General features: G+C 44.3%; 1 protein-coding gene across 3 annotated transcripts; it reads right to left on the reverse strand.

Annotated features, from left to right (window-relative positions):
* Positions 1-13,404: 13,404 nt before the first annotated feature.
* On the reverse strand, positions 13,405-16,641 carry LOC133928697 (dehydration-responsive element-binding protein 2B-like). 3 transcript variants are annotated; one of them, XM_062375144.1, is made up of 4 exons: positions 16,440-16,641; positions 15,524-15,576; positions 15,328-15,415; positions 13,405-14,665 (listed from the first exon to the last, which is right to left on the reverse strand). In XM_062375144.1, the coding sequence occupies exons 1-4, from the start codon at positions 16,496-16,498 to the stop codon at positions 13,690-13,692; spliced, it is 1,176 nt and encodes a 391-aa protein (XP_062231128.1). In that variant the 5' UTR covers positions 16,499-16,641; the 3' UTR covers positions 13,405-13,689. The 3 variants fall into 3 exon arrangements, with proteins under 3 accessions (XP_062231128.1, XP_062231127.1, XP_062231126.1); XM_062375143.1 differs by lacking the exons at positions 15,328-15,415; positions 15,524-15,576 and having other exon boundaries at positions 13,405-14,662; positions 16,440-16,640; XM_062375142.1 differs by lacking the exons at positions 15,328-15,415; positions 15,524-15,576 and having other exon boundaries at positions 16,440-16,640.
* Positions 16,642-17,424: the final 783 nt, after the last annotated feature.

Below are 17,424 nucleotides of genomic sequence, written 5' to 3' on the forward strand. Positions count from 1 at the left end.
ATCATTGGCCTTGCCTTTGGCGTCGTCGGAATTAGTAGTACCAGCAAGACTTACGAGCCTGGAATCTTTGGCCTCAACAACACCTTGGTGCCTTTTACGCTTAGAATTTGCATCCTTAGGAGTAATGGACACTCGATTGAAGTGATTGACCATATCCAGGCTTTGCTTGTCGCATCTGACCGCTGCGCGCTGACCTCCTTTAACTTTAATGGCCCCATTGGGACCTGGGATCTTGAGTGCTTGGTAGGCATAGTGAGTCACCACCATGAACTTGCCTAGCATTGGGCATCCTAGGATCACATTGTACGCCGTCTCGAAGTCCACGACATCAAATGTCAGCTTTTCTATGCAAAAGTTGTCGGGCGTGCTAAACATGACCGGTAGCTCGATCTAGCCGAGAGGCATGGTCGATGAGTTGGGAGTTATGCCGTGGAAAGGCACGACTCCTATCTTAAGCTCTAATTTCTGAATTACCATCTTGTCCAAGGTTTTGGAGAAAATGAGGTTGAGTGAACTACCTCCATCGGCCAGAGTTATAGAAACCTTGATGTTGAGTATGGTTGGCTGAACCACGACTGGATATCGACCAGGATGTGATACCGCGACCGGATGGTCAGTTTGATCAAAGGTGATCGGCTATTCTAACCACTTGAGATACTGAGTGGGTCCAGTTAGGGCCAGGTTGACTTCTCACTCAACCGCCGTGTACTGCCTTTTAGACTCATACGTGGCAGATTCTCCAAAGATGTGCGCCAGGCTGTGGTCAACCTCATGGAACTGGGGCTCGTCACCATCAACATTAGGCTTAACCTACTTACTACCATGCTCAGCATTTGCCTTGATCTTTTCATCAAGTCTTGAACACAAAGCACTCGTCAAAGTCATGCTGGTTGCTTCGATGGATAGGGCACCACTTTCCACCACCTCAATTGAGGCCTTTGTTATCCCCAGTGTTGCGTGATGTGCCCATGTAGACCGTAGCTATAGTCGTATCGGGACCCTTGCGCTTTTCACCAGGTTTGTTATTCTTTCCTCCGCTTTTCGAGGACTCGGGTTTGTCCTTGCTAGATTGAAGGTTTTTAGCACGCACCTGTGCTTCCGCTCATTTTGCGCACTTGTCGGCCAACTCGAAAAGCTCTTTGATCATGCGGATCTTCCGAGTAGGCATCTTTCCACGCAAATCCGTGTCCTGAACACCACGTTTGAAGGCGATAATTACTGGCTCATTGGAGATGTCTAGGATCGCATTATGCTTATCGCTGAACCTGCGGATGAAATCTCGAAGAGATTCATTGTCGCCTTGATGCAGCTGGTGGAGGTCATTCTCTGTTCCTGGGCACTCGAATGTGCCTTGGAAATCGGCTATGATCTGAGCCTTGAGTTCTCCGTATGAACGAATTGAGTTGGGCGGCAAGTTTAGCAACCAGGACCTTGCGGATCCATCAATGGTGGTTAACAAGTAATTGGCCATTACTCGATTGTCACCACCGGTTGCTCGAATTACAGTGATGTAGATCTGCAACCACTCGTTGTGATTGATCTTCCCGTTGTTTTTCTGGATCGGGCCCGCTTTGAACTTCTCGGGCCACCAGATCAACTGGAGTTTGCGTACGAAAGCCTCGCAGCCCCTGTTGAACTCTTCAGGAGGAGGTGGTGGAGGACTACCACGCCTGTCTCTTCGAGCAGAGGAATCATATCGACCATCTCTTCCTGTAGATCTGCGGTCGTAGTAGCGACGATTGTCTTCACGGAGTTCCTCACAACGGTTTTTGATTGCCATACGTAGATCACGCTGGTTGTGAGGAATACAGTTCCTTGGATCTTCCTGATGCTCGCTCCTGTGGATAGGGTAGCTACAGTTTTGCCCACGGTATCGTATTCAGGCTCGACCACTTGAGCTTCTAGTCTGGGATTCCTCTACTCGAGAGCGTTCTTGCCCGTGGCTCCTCGAGCCGGGACAGTTCCGACTGGGGGGCCTGGAGTTGCGGGGATTGTTAGCTCGAGCGACTTGGTTCTGAGCCGCATCGAGTAGGATATTGACTTGATTGACCATAGGAATCAGTGGATTCGCTGGATCCAATTCTGGAAGGGATTTGAGAATCAAATGAGCTCCTTGCACGTTAGCATCTGAAGTACTGAATATGTTGCTACCGAAGCTCGGTTGCAGTTGAGCTGATGAAGCCTCGCAATGACTGTTCGGAGGGAGATTGTCCCTTAAGCCGTGGGCTGTCGCGGGTGTAGGTACACCCACCAGAAGTTGTCAGGAAAGGCCAGGAGGCATCTGCCTTCCTGTGGTCCACCGGTGGAGGGCCGTCTCGGGTGCACGTAAGGCTCTAGATGCGGATGTTTCAAGTGGTAACTCGATGCCAGTGCCATCGGTAGCGACTGCTATCGTTGGATCTCCAAAAATTTCTGCGTCATTATCGACCATGACGTTTGGATCTATTGCCATTGGGTTAGCTGGTGGGGGGGGGGGGTCGTCGCCTCTAACCATAAACACGAATCAATTTGTTCGGCTACTCTGGCTAGCGTTAGAGTCACCGTCACCACCCTCGTCGCTATCGGTGTCCATGCAGTGGAGAACATTAGGCTCCGCATGATCCCACTCGAGATGTCCCACCTCACGGTACACATCCAATGGTTTGGACTCAAGGGTACCCGGTTTGGATCAATCCACCTTGATCGTCCCAACGGAAAACCATAGTTCCGAAAACGATTTCCAAGTCGACAGAAAGGGTCTCGAAGATATCTGCCGTCGACTTGAAGTAGTAGTAGAAGCCGGTGTCAGAAAATCCGATGCAAGAGTGAGTCTGAGACATGATTAATCTTACAAAACAGAAGAAGGCCCCTATCTGACGCGCCAACTGTTGAAGATTAGTTCTTGATAATACGTTCATAAATTGATTGGGTACCTTCGAGTGTAGGGATTAATCATGAGGCGAGACAAACGATGTATACCGGTTCCGGCCTCCGATTAGAGTAATACTCTACGTCCTGTGGGGGTGTTGCTTCTGTGTATTGATGATCTCGAGTACATGCAAGGTGGCTAAGACTATTACAAGGAGTTGATTGGATCTAATCTATCATAGGGCTAAAGTTGTCGAGTAACTCCTCTGTTGATGCTTGCCTCTCTTTCTTGTTCTCTCGCGTGTTTCGTTGTGTCTTTCGTGTTGTTATCTTGTATCTTCTTCTCCCCCCTAGCCTTTCCGTCTTATATAGGGGTGAGGTACCAACTCCTATCCAGCCGTAGTCGACAGGGAGTTGTCTTCCTTGGCGTCCAAGTAGATACATCTGTTTTGAATATAGGTCATATCGGGTTGGGTAACCAATCTAAACCTTCTTGGTATGTACTTTCTTGATTCCAGGTGTACCAGGTAGTGCTGATTTGGTTCCGTGATATCTGGAGCTGCCGAATATGCACCGTATATACCCTGTCTGTATATGATGTACTCCTTATGCGCATATACCTCATAGTTAGATATTCGACAGCATTCACGGTAAACCTTGATAGATTGACGACATAGGAGTATGATCAATGCATCTCCTTCAGTATCATACTATAAGTCATATTAGACTTCTTTCCTTTTTGACACTCTAGTCATTGGACCATTAGAAGAGAGGTTTTTGAGGCACAATTTCCCCACATCCAATAACCTTCATTTAATTGCAACACTGATTGTAATTATTGTTCCTTTTTTGCCAAGACATCCACTCCCAATGCTTCAACTTGGCTAATGTCTTAGGGCATCACTAGTGTTTAAGGTCTCAATGAGCCTTAAAATGGGTCCCACATGTGCTGATTTGTCGTAAGCCTTGCTTGTCTTACGTTTGAGACCAGACCAGACTCTAAGGTAGATCCCACTCGAAAATAAAAAAAATTCTTCGGGAGGGCTTTGGTTGGTGGTAGTTGGCAGGTGGTGGAGGGAGAGTGAAGAATCAATGTAGAAATAATAATTTATTGCTTGAGGCCTGACCTCAAGCTTAAAGACCAGCCATAGCAATATGGATCTTAAGGTTCTCTCTTGTAATGTATAAGACTAGATCTTAAGACCACCTTTTTGGCTTACTAGCCCCTTTTTGCACACACTACGGGTGCCCTTAGGCATTAATTGACCATAACACATGGGATTTTGGATGATGTGGCAAAAATTAAAGAATAGAGAGAGGGAGCTAGTGTCTTCTTGGAGACATAAGCTAGGTACAATATCCAACATGACAAACAAGCTAAGAAATGCATTGGGTGCCTAACTTCTACGTTCATGTGTTCCATGAACCAAGCAAACCAATAGGAAACAATAGAGATTGAATGTGGGCTCATATTTTAAGATGTGAAAGAAACTATGCATTGGAGAGATGATTTCTACACTAGTGTCCATGTGAGGTGGAAGAAGATAGACATTGTTATAAGACATTTGCATTGGGAGTGGACTTACAGGAATGTTTGGCCATTCTACCATTCATCTTAATTCTTCTATCCAGAGCTAGAATAGCTTGTAATGTGAAACAAAGAGAGTGGCCCTTAATATAACATGAGCCATGAGGTCATGTAGTACTATTGTCCCGTGTAGATGGATATTTAGTTAGTGGAGCTTGGAGATAAGGAAGGTTTGAAAAGGGAAGAAAGTTCACATATCAGACATGGAGAATTGATCAAACTGGAAGGAGAAAAACTATTAGCGCATCTTGGAACCAGTTAGTAGTCAAAACAAATGATTCGATAGTTTCTTTTACAGGCAAAGGGTGATATAAGGAAAGCTTTTAGAGTGAGACTAAAAGTGTCTGCTTTCAGCATATGCAATAGAGTCAGCAAAGTATTTATTATAGTAGTAGAATGATTCCACATTAACCATTCTATCTCCTGAGGTTCTGTTAGCGGTGGCGAGGAGGTAGAGGGGATTGGAGAAGAGTTTGGCAGGGAGGAAGGAAGAACTAGATTGATAGGCAGAGTAGCATAGGGGTTCATGTTCAGGGGAATACAAGTTCATTCATCGATGACCCCCTTGCCAAGACACAATTCCTCATATATAGCGCTCTAGCCTATTACATAGAGCTAGCCCAGCTCGAGTCAGCTCATATCCAGTCTAGCCTAATGACACGTGAATTTGGTAGACAAATGTGCGCACTAGAACTCCTTCTCCCGCCTTCTCTTTCGATGTCCTCCAGCTGCTCCCTAGGTGAGGATGGCGCAGGGATAGGAGCGGTGACGTTCCCCCTCCCTTGGACACCTGCTTGATCACAAGCAGGAGTGTATGGAAAGCGGTGCTTTAGGGCTTCAGTGTCCTCCCAGGTGGCTAGTGCATCATCCAGCCCGGACTAGCGCACCAAGACTTGGGGAACGGATGAACTGCTGTGGGTGATGAGACGACGCTGCAGAACCTGTAGAGGAACTTGGAGGGCAGCATCGTCAGATGGAAGGGAAGTAACTACCTGATGCTTGTAGCCAATAGCCTTGTGGAGCTGGGAGACATGGAACACTGGGTGGACGGAACTAGGCGGCGGTAGCTCCAGGCAGTAGGCCGTTGGACCAATGCGCTCCACAATGCGAAAAGGACCGAAGAATTTGAAGGCCAACTTGTTAGAAGAGCGAGTAGCAATAGATGATTGTACATAGGGTTGCAGTTTGAGGTAAACCCAATCATCCACAGCTAGAACGCACTCATAACTCTTTTTGTCAGCTTGAATTTTCATGCGATGCTGAGCAAGGGTGAGGTGTTGATGAATCAATTTGGACATCAATTCACAATCTTTCATCCAAGTGGCCAAGAAACTGACTGCACAGGAAGATGGTGAATCAATCCCCAAGTGGCGCGGAGTACGGCCGTAGAGCACCTCAAACGGAGAACGCCCCAGCGAGGAATGATCACTTGTGTTGTACCAAAATTCTGCATGGGCCAACCATTTCTTCCATTGTTTGGGGGCAGGCATGGACAAAGCAGCGCAAGAATGTCTCAAGGCACTGGTTTACATGCTCGGATTGCTTGTCGGACTGTAGGTGATATGCCGTGCTCATCCGCAAGTCAGTATTGGTGAGATGGAACAGCTCGTTCAAAAACTGGCTTCTGAAGACTTTGTCCCTGTCAGAAATAATTGTCATAGGCATGCCATGAAGGCGATAGGCAGTGTCCAAGAAGGTAGCAGCCACCGTTGCAGCAGAAAAAGGGTGGCTAAGGGGAATGAAATGAGCATAACGACTGAATTTGTCGACAACAACAAAAATGCAGTTGTATATCTCTGATGTGGGAAGTCCCTCAATAAAATCCATGGATATAGTGTGCTAACGTTGAGTGGGAATAGGTAACGGTTGTACCAAACCTGGATAAGGAGATCGATCCAGCTTGGCCTGTTGGCATATTTGGCAGTGATTGACAAATTGTTGGACAACCTTCTTCATTCCCGTCCAGGCAAAGATTTTCTTGACACGACTGTAAGTCACTGGAATGCCCGAATAACCGCCCAGCGCAGTATTGTGTAGTGCTGAGATTACTTTAGTGTGGATGTTAGAATTAGAACCCAACCATATACGTCCTTTGTAACAGATCAATCCATCCTTGAGATAATAATGAGGCAATGAATTTAGTGAAATGGCCAATTGAGCAAGCAGTGCCAAAGCTTTATCATCAGACTGATAGCTAGCAATAACATCCTATAACCACTGAGGAGGCTGAGGAAACTGTCAAGGAATGGAAGGAAGGGCACTGTCAAAGGGCATCAGCAATGCTATTCTCTGAACCCTTTTTGTAAACAATGCGATACTACAGGCCAATAAGTTTGGAGAAAACCTTTTGTTGCCAAGGAGTGTGAAGTCTCTGCTCAGTTAATTCAGTGAGGCTCTTACGATCAGTGTAATGAGGAATTCACCTTGTTGCAAATAAGAGCGCCACTGAGTCACAGCTAAGATGATGGCTAGATACTCCTCCTCATATGTAGAAAGGCCTTGATTTCGAGGACCCAAAGCCTTGCTCAAATAGGAAATGGGATGACCAGACTGTGTTAGAACTGCACCCACTCTAGTAGCACTGGCATCAGTCTCTATGCAAAATGGTTGAGTAAAGTCATGAAGAGTAAGAACTGGAGCTGAGATCAGTGCTGACTTGAGAGCTTGGAATGCTTGATCATGGTGAGAAGTCCAGATAAATAAAGCATTCTTGCGCAACAAATCTGTCAGAGGCCTGCTGATAACACCAAAATGTCGAACAAAGCGCCTATAATAACCAACAAGCCCCAAAAATTCTCTCAATTCTTTGATAGTGGCCGGAGGAGGCCAAGTGCTGATTGCCTGAAGTTTTTCAGGATCAGTAGATACACCTGCTGGTGTAATCAGGTGGCCCGAATAGGAAATTTGGTTGAGAGCAAAAACACATTTGGACAATTTAACCTTCCAATTATCTTTTTGTAACAGCTCAAGCACTTGCCTCAAATGGTGGAGATGGTCCTCTAGTGTAGCACTATACACTAAGATATCATCAAAGAAGACTAAGGTGCATTTCCTAAGAAGGGGAGCTAGAGTAGCATTCATGGCACCTTGAAAGGTTGCTGGGGCTCCTGTCCAAATGCCATAACCTTGAACTCATAATGTCCTTGATGGGTTTGGAATGCTGTTTTATGCTCCTCTCTAGGTTGTAACAGGATTTGGTGAAAGCCTTCTCTTAAATCCAATTTGCTAAACCATTTAGCATTGGCCAATTCATCCATAAGCTCATCAAAAATAGGTAAAGGGTATTTGCATTTAACAGTAAGAGCATTGAGGTACCTATAATCAACACAAAAACGTCAAGATTGGTCCTTCTTCTTCACTAGCAACACTAGGATTGACCACAGGCAGCATCCAGGCCGTGGTGGTCGTCAGACTTCGGCACGCCTAGTGATACATCTCGCCTGGGCGGCACCGATAGAGAGAGAGAGAGAGAGAGAGAGAGAGAGAGAGAGAGAGAGAGAGAGAGAGCATCACATGGTGCTTGTCGATTCAGACTCTGGGCGTCGGAGTATCTGAACTCACGGCGCCTCGTCGGCTTTGCTGCTTCTTCCTGCAACAAGGCGAGCGCATAAGCAGAATCTAGATCGGGAGGGTGTTGAATCATAACGATGGATTTAATATCAACATGAAGACCATCAATGAATTGCAACGTATAATAGAGCTAGTTGGAATTAGAATCATAAGCGACCAACTAAGCGACGAGTTCAGAAAATTGAGCAACATATTCGGAGACTGAACTCGTTTGCCGTATATGAAATAGTTGCTGAATCAGTGCCTCATGCTGATCGCGGCCAAACCGGTCATCAATCATACGGCAAAACTCCGACCAGGAAATGTGTTTCACATGTCGCTCCGCAGACTGCAACCAGCCCGCGGCAACTCCGGTGAAGTGCATACCCGCGACCTTGATCCACAAGGATGGATCCACCCCATACATCTCGAAATAGTTCCCGCTACGAGATTTCCATAACTGAGGACTATCTCCATCGAAAAGTGGAAAACTACTCTTAGGAAGTTTGCCTGCGTTCCTATGGAAGGAATCGAAGGCATAGGTGATAGAACGAACAACGTAGTGATCGGGGTGAACACCAAAGAGACGATGAGAGGGAATATCGGGCGTACCCTTGACCGGGAGGTGAGAAAGAGTCGTGACCGACCCAAACCCAGGCTCCCGGTGAGTGTTGTCGACGTGGTGCCCATCGGGGCCAGCAGCCGTCTCGCTGGCGGAGTGGAACGCCGGAGCCGTCAATGGGTTCTCAAGCACGCCTAGAGAGGCCAACGAGTGCTCGAGAATGGTGCGCTCCAGGTGTTTGTTGATTTTCCTGACCTCCAACTTCAATCCATCGACCGTTGCTTCAAGCTTGTGCTTCCATTGTTGGATCTCGGTGGTGGTGCCCTTGACAGCGGGGAATCGGTCCTCGTGCTTCTGATCGATGTCGTGGAGGCGGTCGGACAAATCATGAAAGAGATCCTGCTGGTTCTGGGCGATGCGAGTCTCCATTTTCTTCATGTCGTCAAGGAGGAGTTGGAAGTTGGGGTCCATGGCGCCGAGTTTACGTTGGAATCGCGTAAAATGGTCGTGTGACTCCAGGATCGATGAATCTGATACCAGATGTTAGCAGTGGTGAGGAGGTAGAGGGGATTGGAGAAGAGTTTAGTAGGGAGGAAGGAAGATCTGGATTGATAGGCATAGTAGCAGAGGGGTTCAGGTTCAGGGGAATAGAAGTTCGTTCATCGATGACCCCTCGCCAAGACACAACTCCTCATATATAGCGCTCTAGCCTATTACATTGGGCCGGCCCAGCTTGAGTCAGCTCATATCCAGTCTGGCCCAACGACGTGTGGATTTAGCAGACGAATGCGCGCGCTGGAACTCCTTCTCCTGCCTTCTCTTTCGATGTCCTCCAGCTGCTCCCTAGGTGATGATGGCGCAGAGACAGGAGCGGTGACAGGTTCTTCTTCACTCACTGAGCTAATAATTTGTTTATATTTTGGTAGTGTTGACAGGAGTTATGAACCAGCTTGCACATTCTTTGGTTGGTCTACACAGTGGTTTAATCGAAGGGGAAAAAAGAGAAATTACAAACTGCGATGAGGGGTTATGTTAGTGTGTTAAGCCATTAATAAGTTGTAGATCAAAATGGATCTCTTTCTTTAGGAGGTTATGGTTGGGATTCATTTTCTCCTGGTAAATTTGCATTCTCGTTTTAATCTCCAGCATCCACATCAGTTTAAAACTAGATTGTGCATATATTAATTAAACCATAAACTCTGTGTAGCATCAAGATATGTTGTACAACAATAATATGGTGAACTAGATTAATGGGGCAACATGTTCGGGGGAAAAAAGAGAAAGTGTTCTAGAAAGATTTATAAGGTAACATATAAATATTTTGTAACAAGACAAACGTTCTTCAATCAATAGCGCGAGAGGAGTCTACCCATGCTTGTCAGTTGGGTACAAAATCACAATAGGATGAGGGTCATTATTGTGTTGTGTGTCTGATACATGATGCAACTTCAGTTAATGTGAGGTTTTGTAAAGAAAACTGGATTTATGCTGAGAATTACTAAAGCAGTCTTCGTGGAAGCTGTTGCTTAAGCTTACTGGTTACATTTGAAGTCTGTTTAACGTTGGCATCTTTTTATCTTTATCACAGGCAGAAGCAGTTGTCAAGGCTCAGCAAGATATGGGTGAAACAATGGGAGCGCTCGGATTGGCATTCATCAATCTAACAAAGTTTGAGACTGAGGAGGCAATGTATGACTCGCAGAGGATAAGAGCAGCTGACAGCAAATGCATAGCCACTGCAGCTGTTAAAGCTAGTAGGGCATGTCGAGATTTGAATGCTCAAACTGTTAAATACCTGGTATAAATTCTGACCTGTGGGCTACATTCTCAATAATATTTACTGCTTATGAAGTGATCATATTCGTGGATCTTATTTTGTTTTCTTCTTTTTTTTTTTTGGCAGGATACATTGCATGACCATTTGAGCATAATGTTGTCTGTCCATACTGCATTTTCTGACCGGGCAAGTGCATTGTTGACTGTACAAACGCTCATGTCAGATCTGGCATCATTACAGTCGAGGATTGAGAAACTTGAAGCTGCAGCGTTGAAGATATTTGATGGTGATAGAGCTAGGCTTCGCAAAGTTGAAGAACTAAGGGAAACTATTAGGGCTACAGAAGATGCTAAGTTCTGTGCTTTAAGGGAGTATAAGAGAATTAAGGTAATGAATGCTCAATTTGTCCAAAAGTAATTACTTATTAACAATGACAAGAGTGACAACTGGGGAAGCATTGTTGCTATTATTTATTCCATTCTTTCACTATACTCCTTTAGTCTCATATAACTTTGACCATCATGTCCATTTTCTTATGCAAAATCAATTTTGGTTCTGTCAGCTTTGAAATGTCTCTGTACATTTTGTTTCTTCTCTTTGTTAAGTTGTTTCACAGTATCCAGCGTTGAACTTTGGTTGGTATTTTGTTCATAGAAACTAGTTTTCCATCACCTTTACCATGTGATACACCATTATTCCTACATGGCATTTTCTGTTCCTTTATTTTCAAATGGAATTTGCGCCTGTAACTGTGACGTTGTAACGATCAAATTGGATGGACTACAAACATATTGCTCCCATTTTGTTGTTTTTGTGAAAGTAAACGGCATAATGAGCAAAGGAAGAACTGATGTCTTCATAGCATGGGATATATTTGGTTTTCAAGAGGCTGTAGTATCCTAGTTGGAAAGAGGGCTGGAGATTAAAAATCACTTTCAAGATATATCCTCCAATACTCGTTCATTCATGTTCTGATCCCTTATTATTTCTGAGCAAAGCATAAGTTACTTTTTATTGGCTTGCTTGCATGGCCTATATTTCCTTGATGCTGGGCACCTGGCCGGGAAATATTAAATAGTAACAGCAATAGCAATGCTTCCCTCTGGCTTGTCTTGGTGTAACTTGTAAGCTAGTTTGCTTCCATTTATGTTTTGCGATTTGCTTCTGATGAAATCTCACTTTGGTGAGGCAACTGAGATCTGATATGTACATTATGTTGCTGATATCAAATATAATACGCACGAAAATAACAGAAGTGAACTCCAGAGACTAGACAGAGAAAGGAAGGAGGATTTCCTGGAGATGCTAAAAGGATTTGTTACAAGCCAGGTATTGCTTCAACTTGCCATTATTTCATTTATTTTCTGTGATGCCAGAAGACGTCCCAAGTCTCAATCGCTCTTGCTGACCAGATGTTGAAAATCACTTCCCATACATTTGATTAACCTTAGCAGCCAGTAGCGTATTTGTTACCCTTGACTACTGGTTTCTGATCCTGCGAAAGTGAAAAGTACAAAACATATCTTCTTTCCTTGACGTCTACAAATAAGCTCATCTTGTATGTCCGCAGGCTACATACGCGGAGAAAATATGCGTGAAGATCTGATAACCTGTCATCTTAGCCTCCCCATATTTGGATGACAAGAGTTTGTACAATGTAATCCTAAGATGAATTATGAAATAGAAAGACGCACTAGATTCAGTTTGTTTTTATTTATTTGATTAATTAGGGCGCACTGGCTCGGCGCCACATTTGCGCGTTCTGATTGCCAGTCCTTTAGCCCTATTAATGTAAAAAGTATATGCAATTCTGTGAATTAGGAAAATCATTCGTGAAACAAGTTTAGTCAGTTCGGTGTGGTTTTTGGAGGGGTGGGAGATATTTGAGGATCTTGGAAACTGAACAGAAGTTCGGTGTGGTGACTGGGCGCTGAAAGCTGGTCAGTTAAGGGGCGGTAGATGAGCCCTTGGGACTTCAGGGGCAGCTTACTGTGTAAGAAAAATAGACTTCTAAGACAGCTCAGCTCGGATCTACACGTTTTTTTCTCTTCCTTTTCTCAGTGCATGTCTCCGTAGTATTAGAACCCCTTGTGAAACCAGGCGAAACTCGATGAGTACAAATCGCGCGTAGAGTAAGAACGGACCCCAGAAGCGAGGATCAACAAACGATTATACAGCGCAAAGATGGATAATTATTAGGCAGATTGGTGTTGCTGCACCCATCTCAAATAAATGTTATGTTAAGCTACGATAGCAGGTGATCTGAAGTGTGCCGATTTTTCTATATTAGTATATGTTATCAGAGGACGCTACGATAGCAGGTGATCTGGAGTGTGCCGATTTTTCTATATTAGTATATGTTATCAGAGGATAGACGATGATTATATATATATAACCACACATATTTGTACGTATATATATTTATGTAGATACATTATATATTGGTGGATAGTAGCTATGACAGTAATATAAATTTTAAAAAAAATTCTTATTTTTTAAGTTTTAGTTTTTTCTTTGCATTTTAGATTTTTATGTTAAGCTACAGTACCAGCTAGCAGTTGGCCTGCGAGCGTGTTGATTTTTTCGTCGTTAGTATATGTTATCGGATGCGGGATGTTGGTTTCTTCTGGACTCATATATGTAATATATATATAAATATAAATATATATTTGTATACATTTTTATATATATACATTTATATATAGATACATAATTTATTGATAAATAGTAATACAAGCCTAAAAAAATTCATATTTTTTTATTTTTTTGTTTTCTTTGCATAGGTTGTTTCAGTTCATTTATCTATATAACTAATTTTCCTTTCATATTTTTCTAAAATTTTCAGAAAAGGAAAATTATATATTATACGTATATATATGGACACAATGATATATATATGGACACAATGATAGACCCACCTACTACCGTAGCTATAATACACAGTGGTGGGACCCACCTTCTACAGTAGCAGGATCGTAGGAGCACGCTGAATCCACCGCATAAGTATATAGTATTGATAAGGAAAATAAAAAAGCTTCAAATTACGATAGCAGCAAGAACGGCCGAACTGAACAAAGCGAATGAATGTTCAGAAACCAAAGCAGATGCCTTTTTTTTCCTTTTCTTTCCACGACCCGGGGAGTATTTACATTATCATTCTTGGTCGCTTCCTGATTACAAAACAAGGGTTCTTACAATTATGATTCAAACAGTCACAAGAGTTCCAAGCCTACAGAATTAAAACAGAGGGAAAATCTAGCTTACTAGAAGCTTATTAGTACTGCCAAAATTACCGTTTGTCTTCACTGCACAAGGCTGAAAACGAGCCAACCTCACCCATGAAGTAGCAGGCCAAACAACAGAAATTCAGTTTAGCCGCTCCAAGAAATCACAACCCTCGAAGAAACCAGGATTTTCGAAGCCAGCAACGAACATGTCCGGTTCTTCGGACATCAACAATGGCTCCGGCTCTAACGGGAGGATGCTCTCCAGCACACTTGGATCTAGCCCGTCAAAGTAGAAGGGTTGCTCTATGCCAGTGTTGGCACCACCTTCATTGGCTTCCGAATTCTGGAGCCTATCCCACGAGCCCTCATTCTGCGGATCAGCTTCCATCATTCTCAACATTTCGTCGATATCAAACCCAGCATCAACACCCTGTGGTAGATTGGCGATGGGTTCCAGTGGCTCGAAGACTTCCTTGTCAGCTACATTGCTTGTCCTAGCTTCAGGGCCAGGATGGCTATCGTCACTCTGGTCCAATGTAGCAGATTCCGTCTTGGGCTCTTGTGGAATAGGTTCCAGAACCTCTGGTTGAGTCTTAAGTGAACTTGAAATATCTGGAATTTCGGGCTTCTGTGAGGTGGATGCAATGTCAGAGTGATTGGTTGTCGTCGTGGACTCGCATGAAACACTGACAGGTTGGACACCTTCAACAGCTGCTGGAGCAACCAGAGCAGAAGTTGATGCAAGCTGACAGGGGAAGTTAGTACGGGCCACTAGTCCATACATTGCTCTGGCCGCCTCATCGTAAGCCCTGGCTGCATCCTCTGCAGTTGGGAAGGTCCCGAGCCAGAGTCTGCTGACCCGATTTGGCTCTCGAATTTCAGCAACCCACTTCCCCCAAGTACGCTGCCTTACGCCACGGTATCCACACTGTGTATTGTCAGGCCCTCCTTTTCCCTTCATGCAGCCTTTCTTCGAACCCTTCGCAGGTGCTTTCCTTGGTTGCTTCGCGGCCTCAGGATCATGCTCCGACTGCTTGTTGAGCTCAGCCCACTGCTGGATTGTCGCTGCCACTGAGGTAGGCCCATCACGTGATCTACGAGGTCGCTTCTTCCTGCTAAATGAGAAGGTAAACTTTAGCATTCCATGAATCCATTAAATACTGCACAATAACAACCATGTAGTAAACAAGTAGAAAGAGAGGAAAATAACAAAATGTTCCAACAGGGGGTAGATCATCTCAGAAACAATTACTATTTCACTCATACAGTTAGACCATCTCCACAGAAACAGGTACTATTTGCCAAAACCCAACTCTGCTATTAATTGCCTTTCGGTCAATGTATACACATCCGTACGAAGTACAGACAGACCATCTCCACAGAAACAGATACTATTTCACTCATTGAACCAACGTCTGCTCAACATATAAACACCATGCTTAACAAGTCAAGGGCCAACAAAAACAGGACCATAGATAAACTAACTAATTGAGGAGGTCAAAGACTGCTAGCCACAGCTAGATGCTCCAATACAGAGAGCAACCAGATAGAACGGTTAAACACACCACCGGTTAGAGGCCACCACACTTTCACTCATTGAACTGCAGCTTAACATATAAACATAATTAACAAGTCAAGAACCGACAAAAAAAAGACCATGGAAAAACTAATCAAGTGCTGGTCAAGCACACAACACAACACTATCAGTCAAAGACTGCTAGCCATAGCTAGATGCTCCAATACGTAGAGCAACAAGGCATAGAACGGTTAAACACACCACCGATTAGAGGCCAATGGTGGTGCATCTTCCGGGGGTTTCTGCTGGACCAAGGGCGCATACTCATTCGAGGGAAGAGCACCGCCTCCTGCTGAAACACAAACTTTTATTTTTGTACCACCACACAAGGCTGAACATGACGAACTATCCTGTGACAATACTTACTGTTTACAAGAGGTGATCAAAGCAGTCATACCTATTGTTTGGATGGAATCACGCACCACAGTACTGCCCTCTGCTCCAAATGTTCTAGATTACCGAAAGGCAAGACAAATAGACATAACACGTCATCAGAGACTGGATAAACAAAGAACTAACAACAATACAGTAATTTGACACGAAATATGCAGCAACTGAGTTAACACCGAAAGTTAGATAGGTTCTATGAGCGAAATAGTACACATGTTACTGTGGAGATGACACAGACTAGAACATTATGTAACCTTGTCAGTTGACACTAAGTAAACAATGTTCCTAACCCCAAATGTTGAAGTTTACATCGATGCTCCCAAAATCCTAAAATCACTCGTCACTAATTCATACCCCAAACAAAAAAATTTCCTTATATGTAACAAACAAATCTAATTCTTACCACGACCAGAAACTTAAAGTACGGGATTTCCCCAATTTTCAGCGACTAGATAACCCAGATCACCAAGCATCACTGTAACGACCAATCACAGAGAGACCGAAGAACCCCAATTACCCGCCTTTTCCCAATTCCATACCTCGAAAAAACCCCAAATTAATCGTAGCCACCAAACCATATGCAACCTATCAAATCACGAACCACAGCCACAACTCGAAACCCTAATTCCCAAATTCCAAGGACACAATCGCACAATCCGACCAAGAAAGCCGGTAATCCCTACCTCGGGACCCTAGAAACGGGTCCACTCTCCACCAAATTGAACACTGTGAAACCCTAATACCCGCCCAAAACCGGTCAATTTTTCACCAAATTGAACATCCCCAAGACCCTAATCTCTAAACAATGATCCGTTCCCCAACAGACTAAACATGCGAAAACTCTACTCCCCAACCCAGAACCCTCACAGGAGCAACCAATTCGAAATCGCCGAAAGGAACCGATCTCGGAAGAATGATCTCACCTTCCGGGCTGCAGCGGAGGTACCTGCATCGGCATCGCCTCCTTCTGACCCACCGTCATGGCCGCGGCAAAGATCGCCACTGGATTTCTTGGGTTCGCTATCGCTTTCGCCAGCGTCGTTCGCGCGAGTCGGGTCGAGTCGCGAGAGGAAGAAAGGAGAAAACGAGAGGGGGAGAGAGAAGAAAACGGAGGAAAATCCGGAGGAACGCGGCGTGGCGGGTTATTTATAGCGGCTTCGATCCCGCGGGAAATATCTAGGGACTCTAGGGCGATCGCGGTCGGTCCACGGGTTTCGATCATATGGGTCCATCTTGTCAGTGATTTAGGCCTACGTGAAAGAGGTGCGGTGGCCCGGATGGGTGAGGTGGCGTAAGGTGCGGTGGTGCGGATTTGCTAGGAAAGTAGGAAGCATCGGGAGACTTGGCGCCTACGCAAACTCGGTCACTTTTTTTTCCCTTCGATGCTTCCTTAAATCCGGCCTCTAGGTTTTCGCCACGTGCGCGTTCAGTGTAGTATGAGGTGGGTGTGGTGATCCACTGACTAAATAATACTGGCCGAAAAGCACCCTTTATAAAAAGTATAGGTTTAATGGCGAATAATCGTGAAAGTACATATTTTAGTGGTGTGCGGTGGAACAATGGTTAAGCCTTATAAAAGCTGCTTCGATGATTCTAAGAAAAAAGAGAGTAAAAAATTATTGTTAAAAAAAAACTTTCAACGTATGCATGCATGCTGTTAGTTTTTTAAATATTCCAAAGCAATTAAAGCCATCTAAATTACTCAAATAGTTTTTTAAAAAAAATATAAGTTTCATCTCTTCTTTTTAAATTGCTTGACACATTAGCTTTTTACCTAGTTGGAACCTAATTAATATCTAATAAACCAGCACGGGGAGAGATGGTGAGCTCTCATAGTATGTAGGGCCCACTTGTTATGAAACGATGCTAGGATCGGAGATTCAAAATATGTAGTTTTATGATAAATTT

This window comes from Phragmites australis, chromosome 9 (assembly GCF_958298935.1).
Source record: "Phragmites australis chromosome 9, lpPhrAust1.1, whole genome shotgun sequence".
Taxonomy (NCBI): domain Eukaryota; kingdom Viridiplantae; phylum Streptophyta; class Magnoliopsida; order Poales; family Poaceae; genus Phragmites; species Phragmites australis.

Bases quoted from the DNA above. Each gene is read 5' to 3' on its own strand.
- LOC133928697 (XM_062375144.1), bottom strand. From the start codon at position 16,498: ATGACGGTGGGTCAGAAGGAGGCGATGCCGATGCAGGTACCTCCGCTG. The intron at 15,416-15,523 runs GTATGACTGCTT...GTGTTTCAGCAG, and splicing joins TGATTCCATCCAAACAATAG to GAGGCGGTGCTCTTCCCTCG. The intron at 14,666-15,327 runs GTGTGTTTAACC...CTTCTCATTTAG, and splicing joins CCATTGGCCTCTAATCGGTG to CAGGAAGAAGCGACCTCGTA.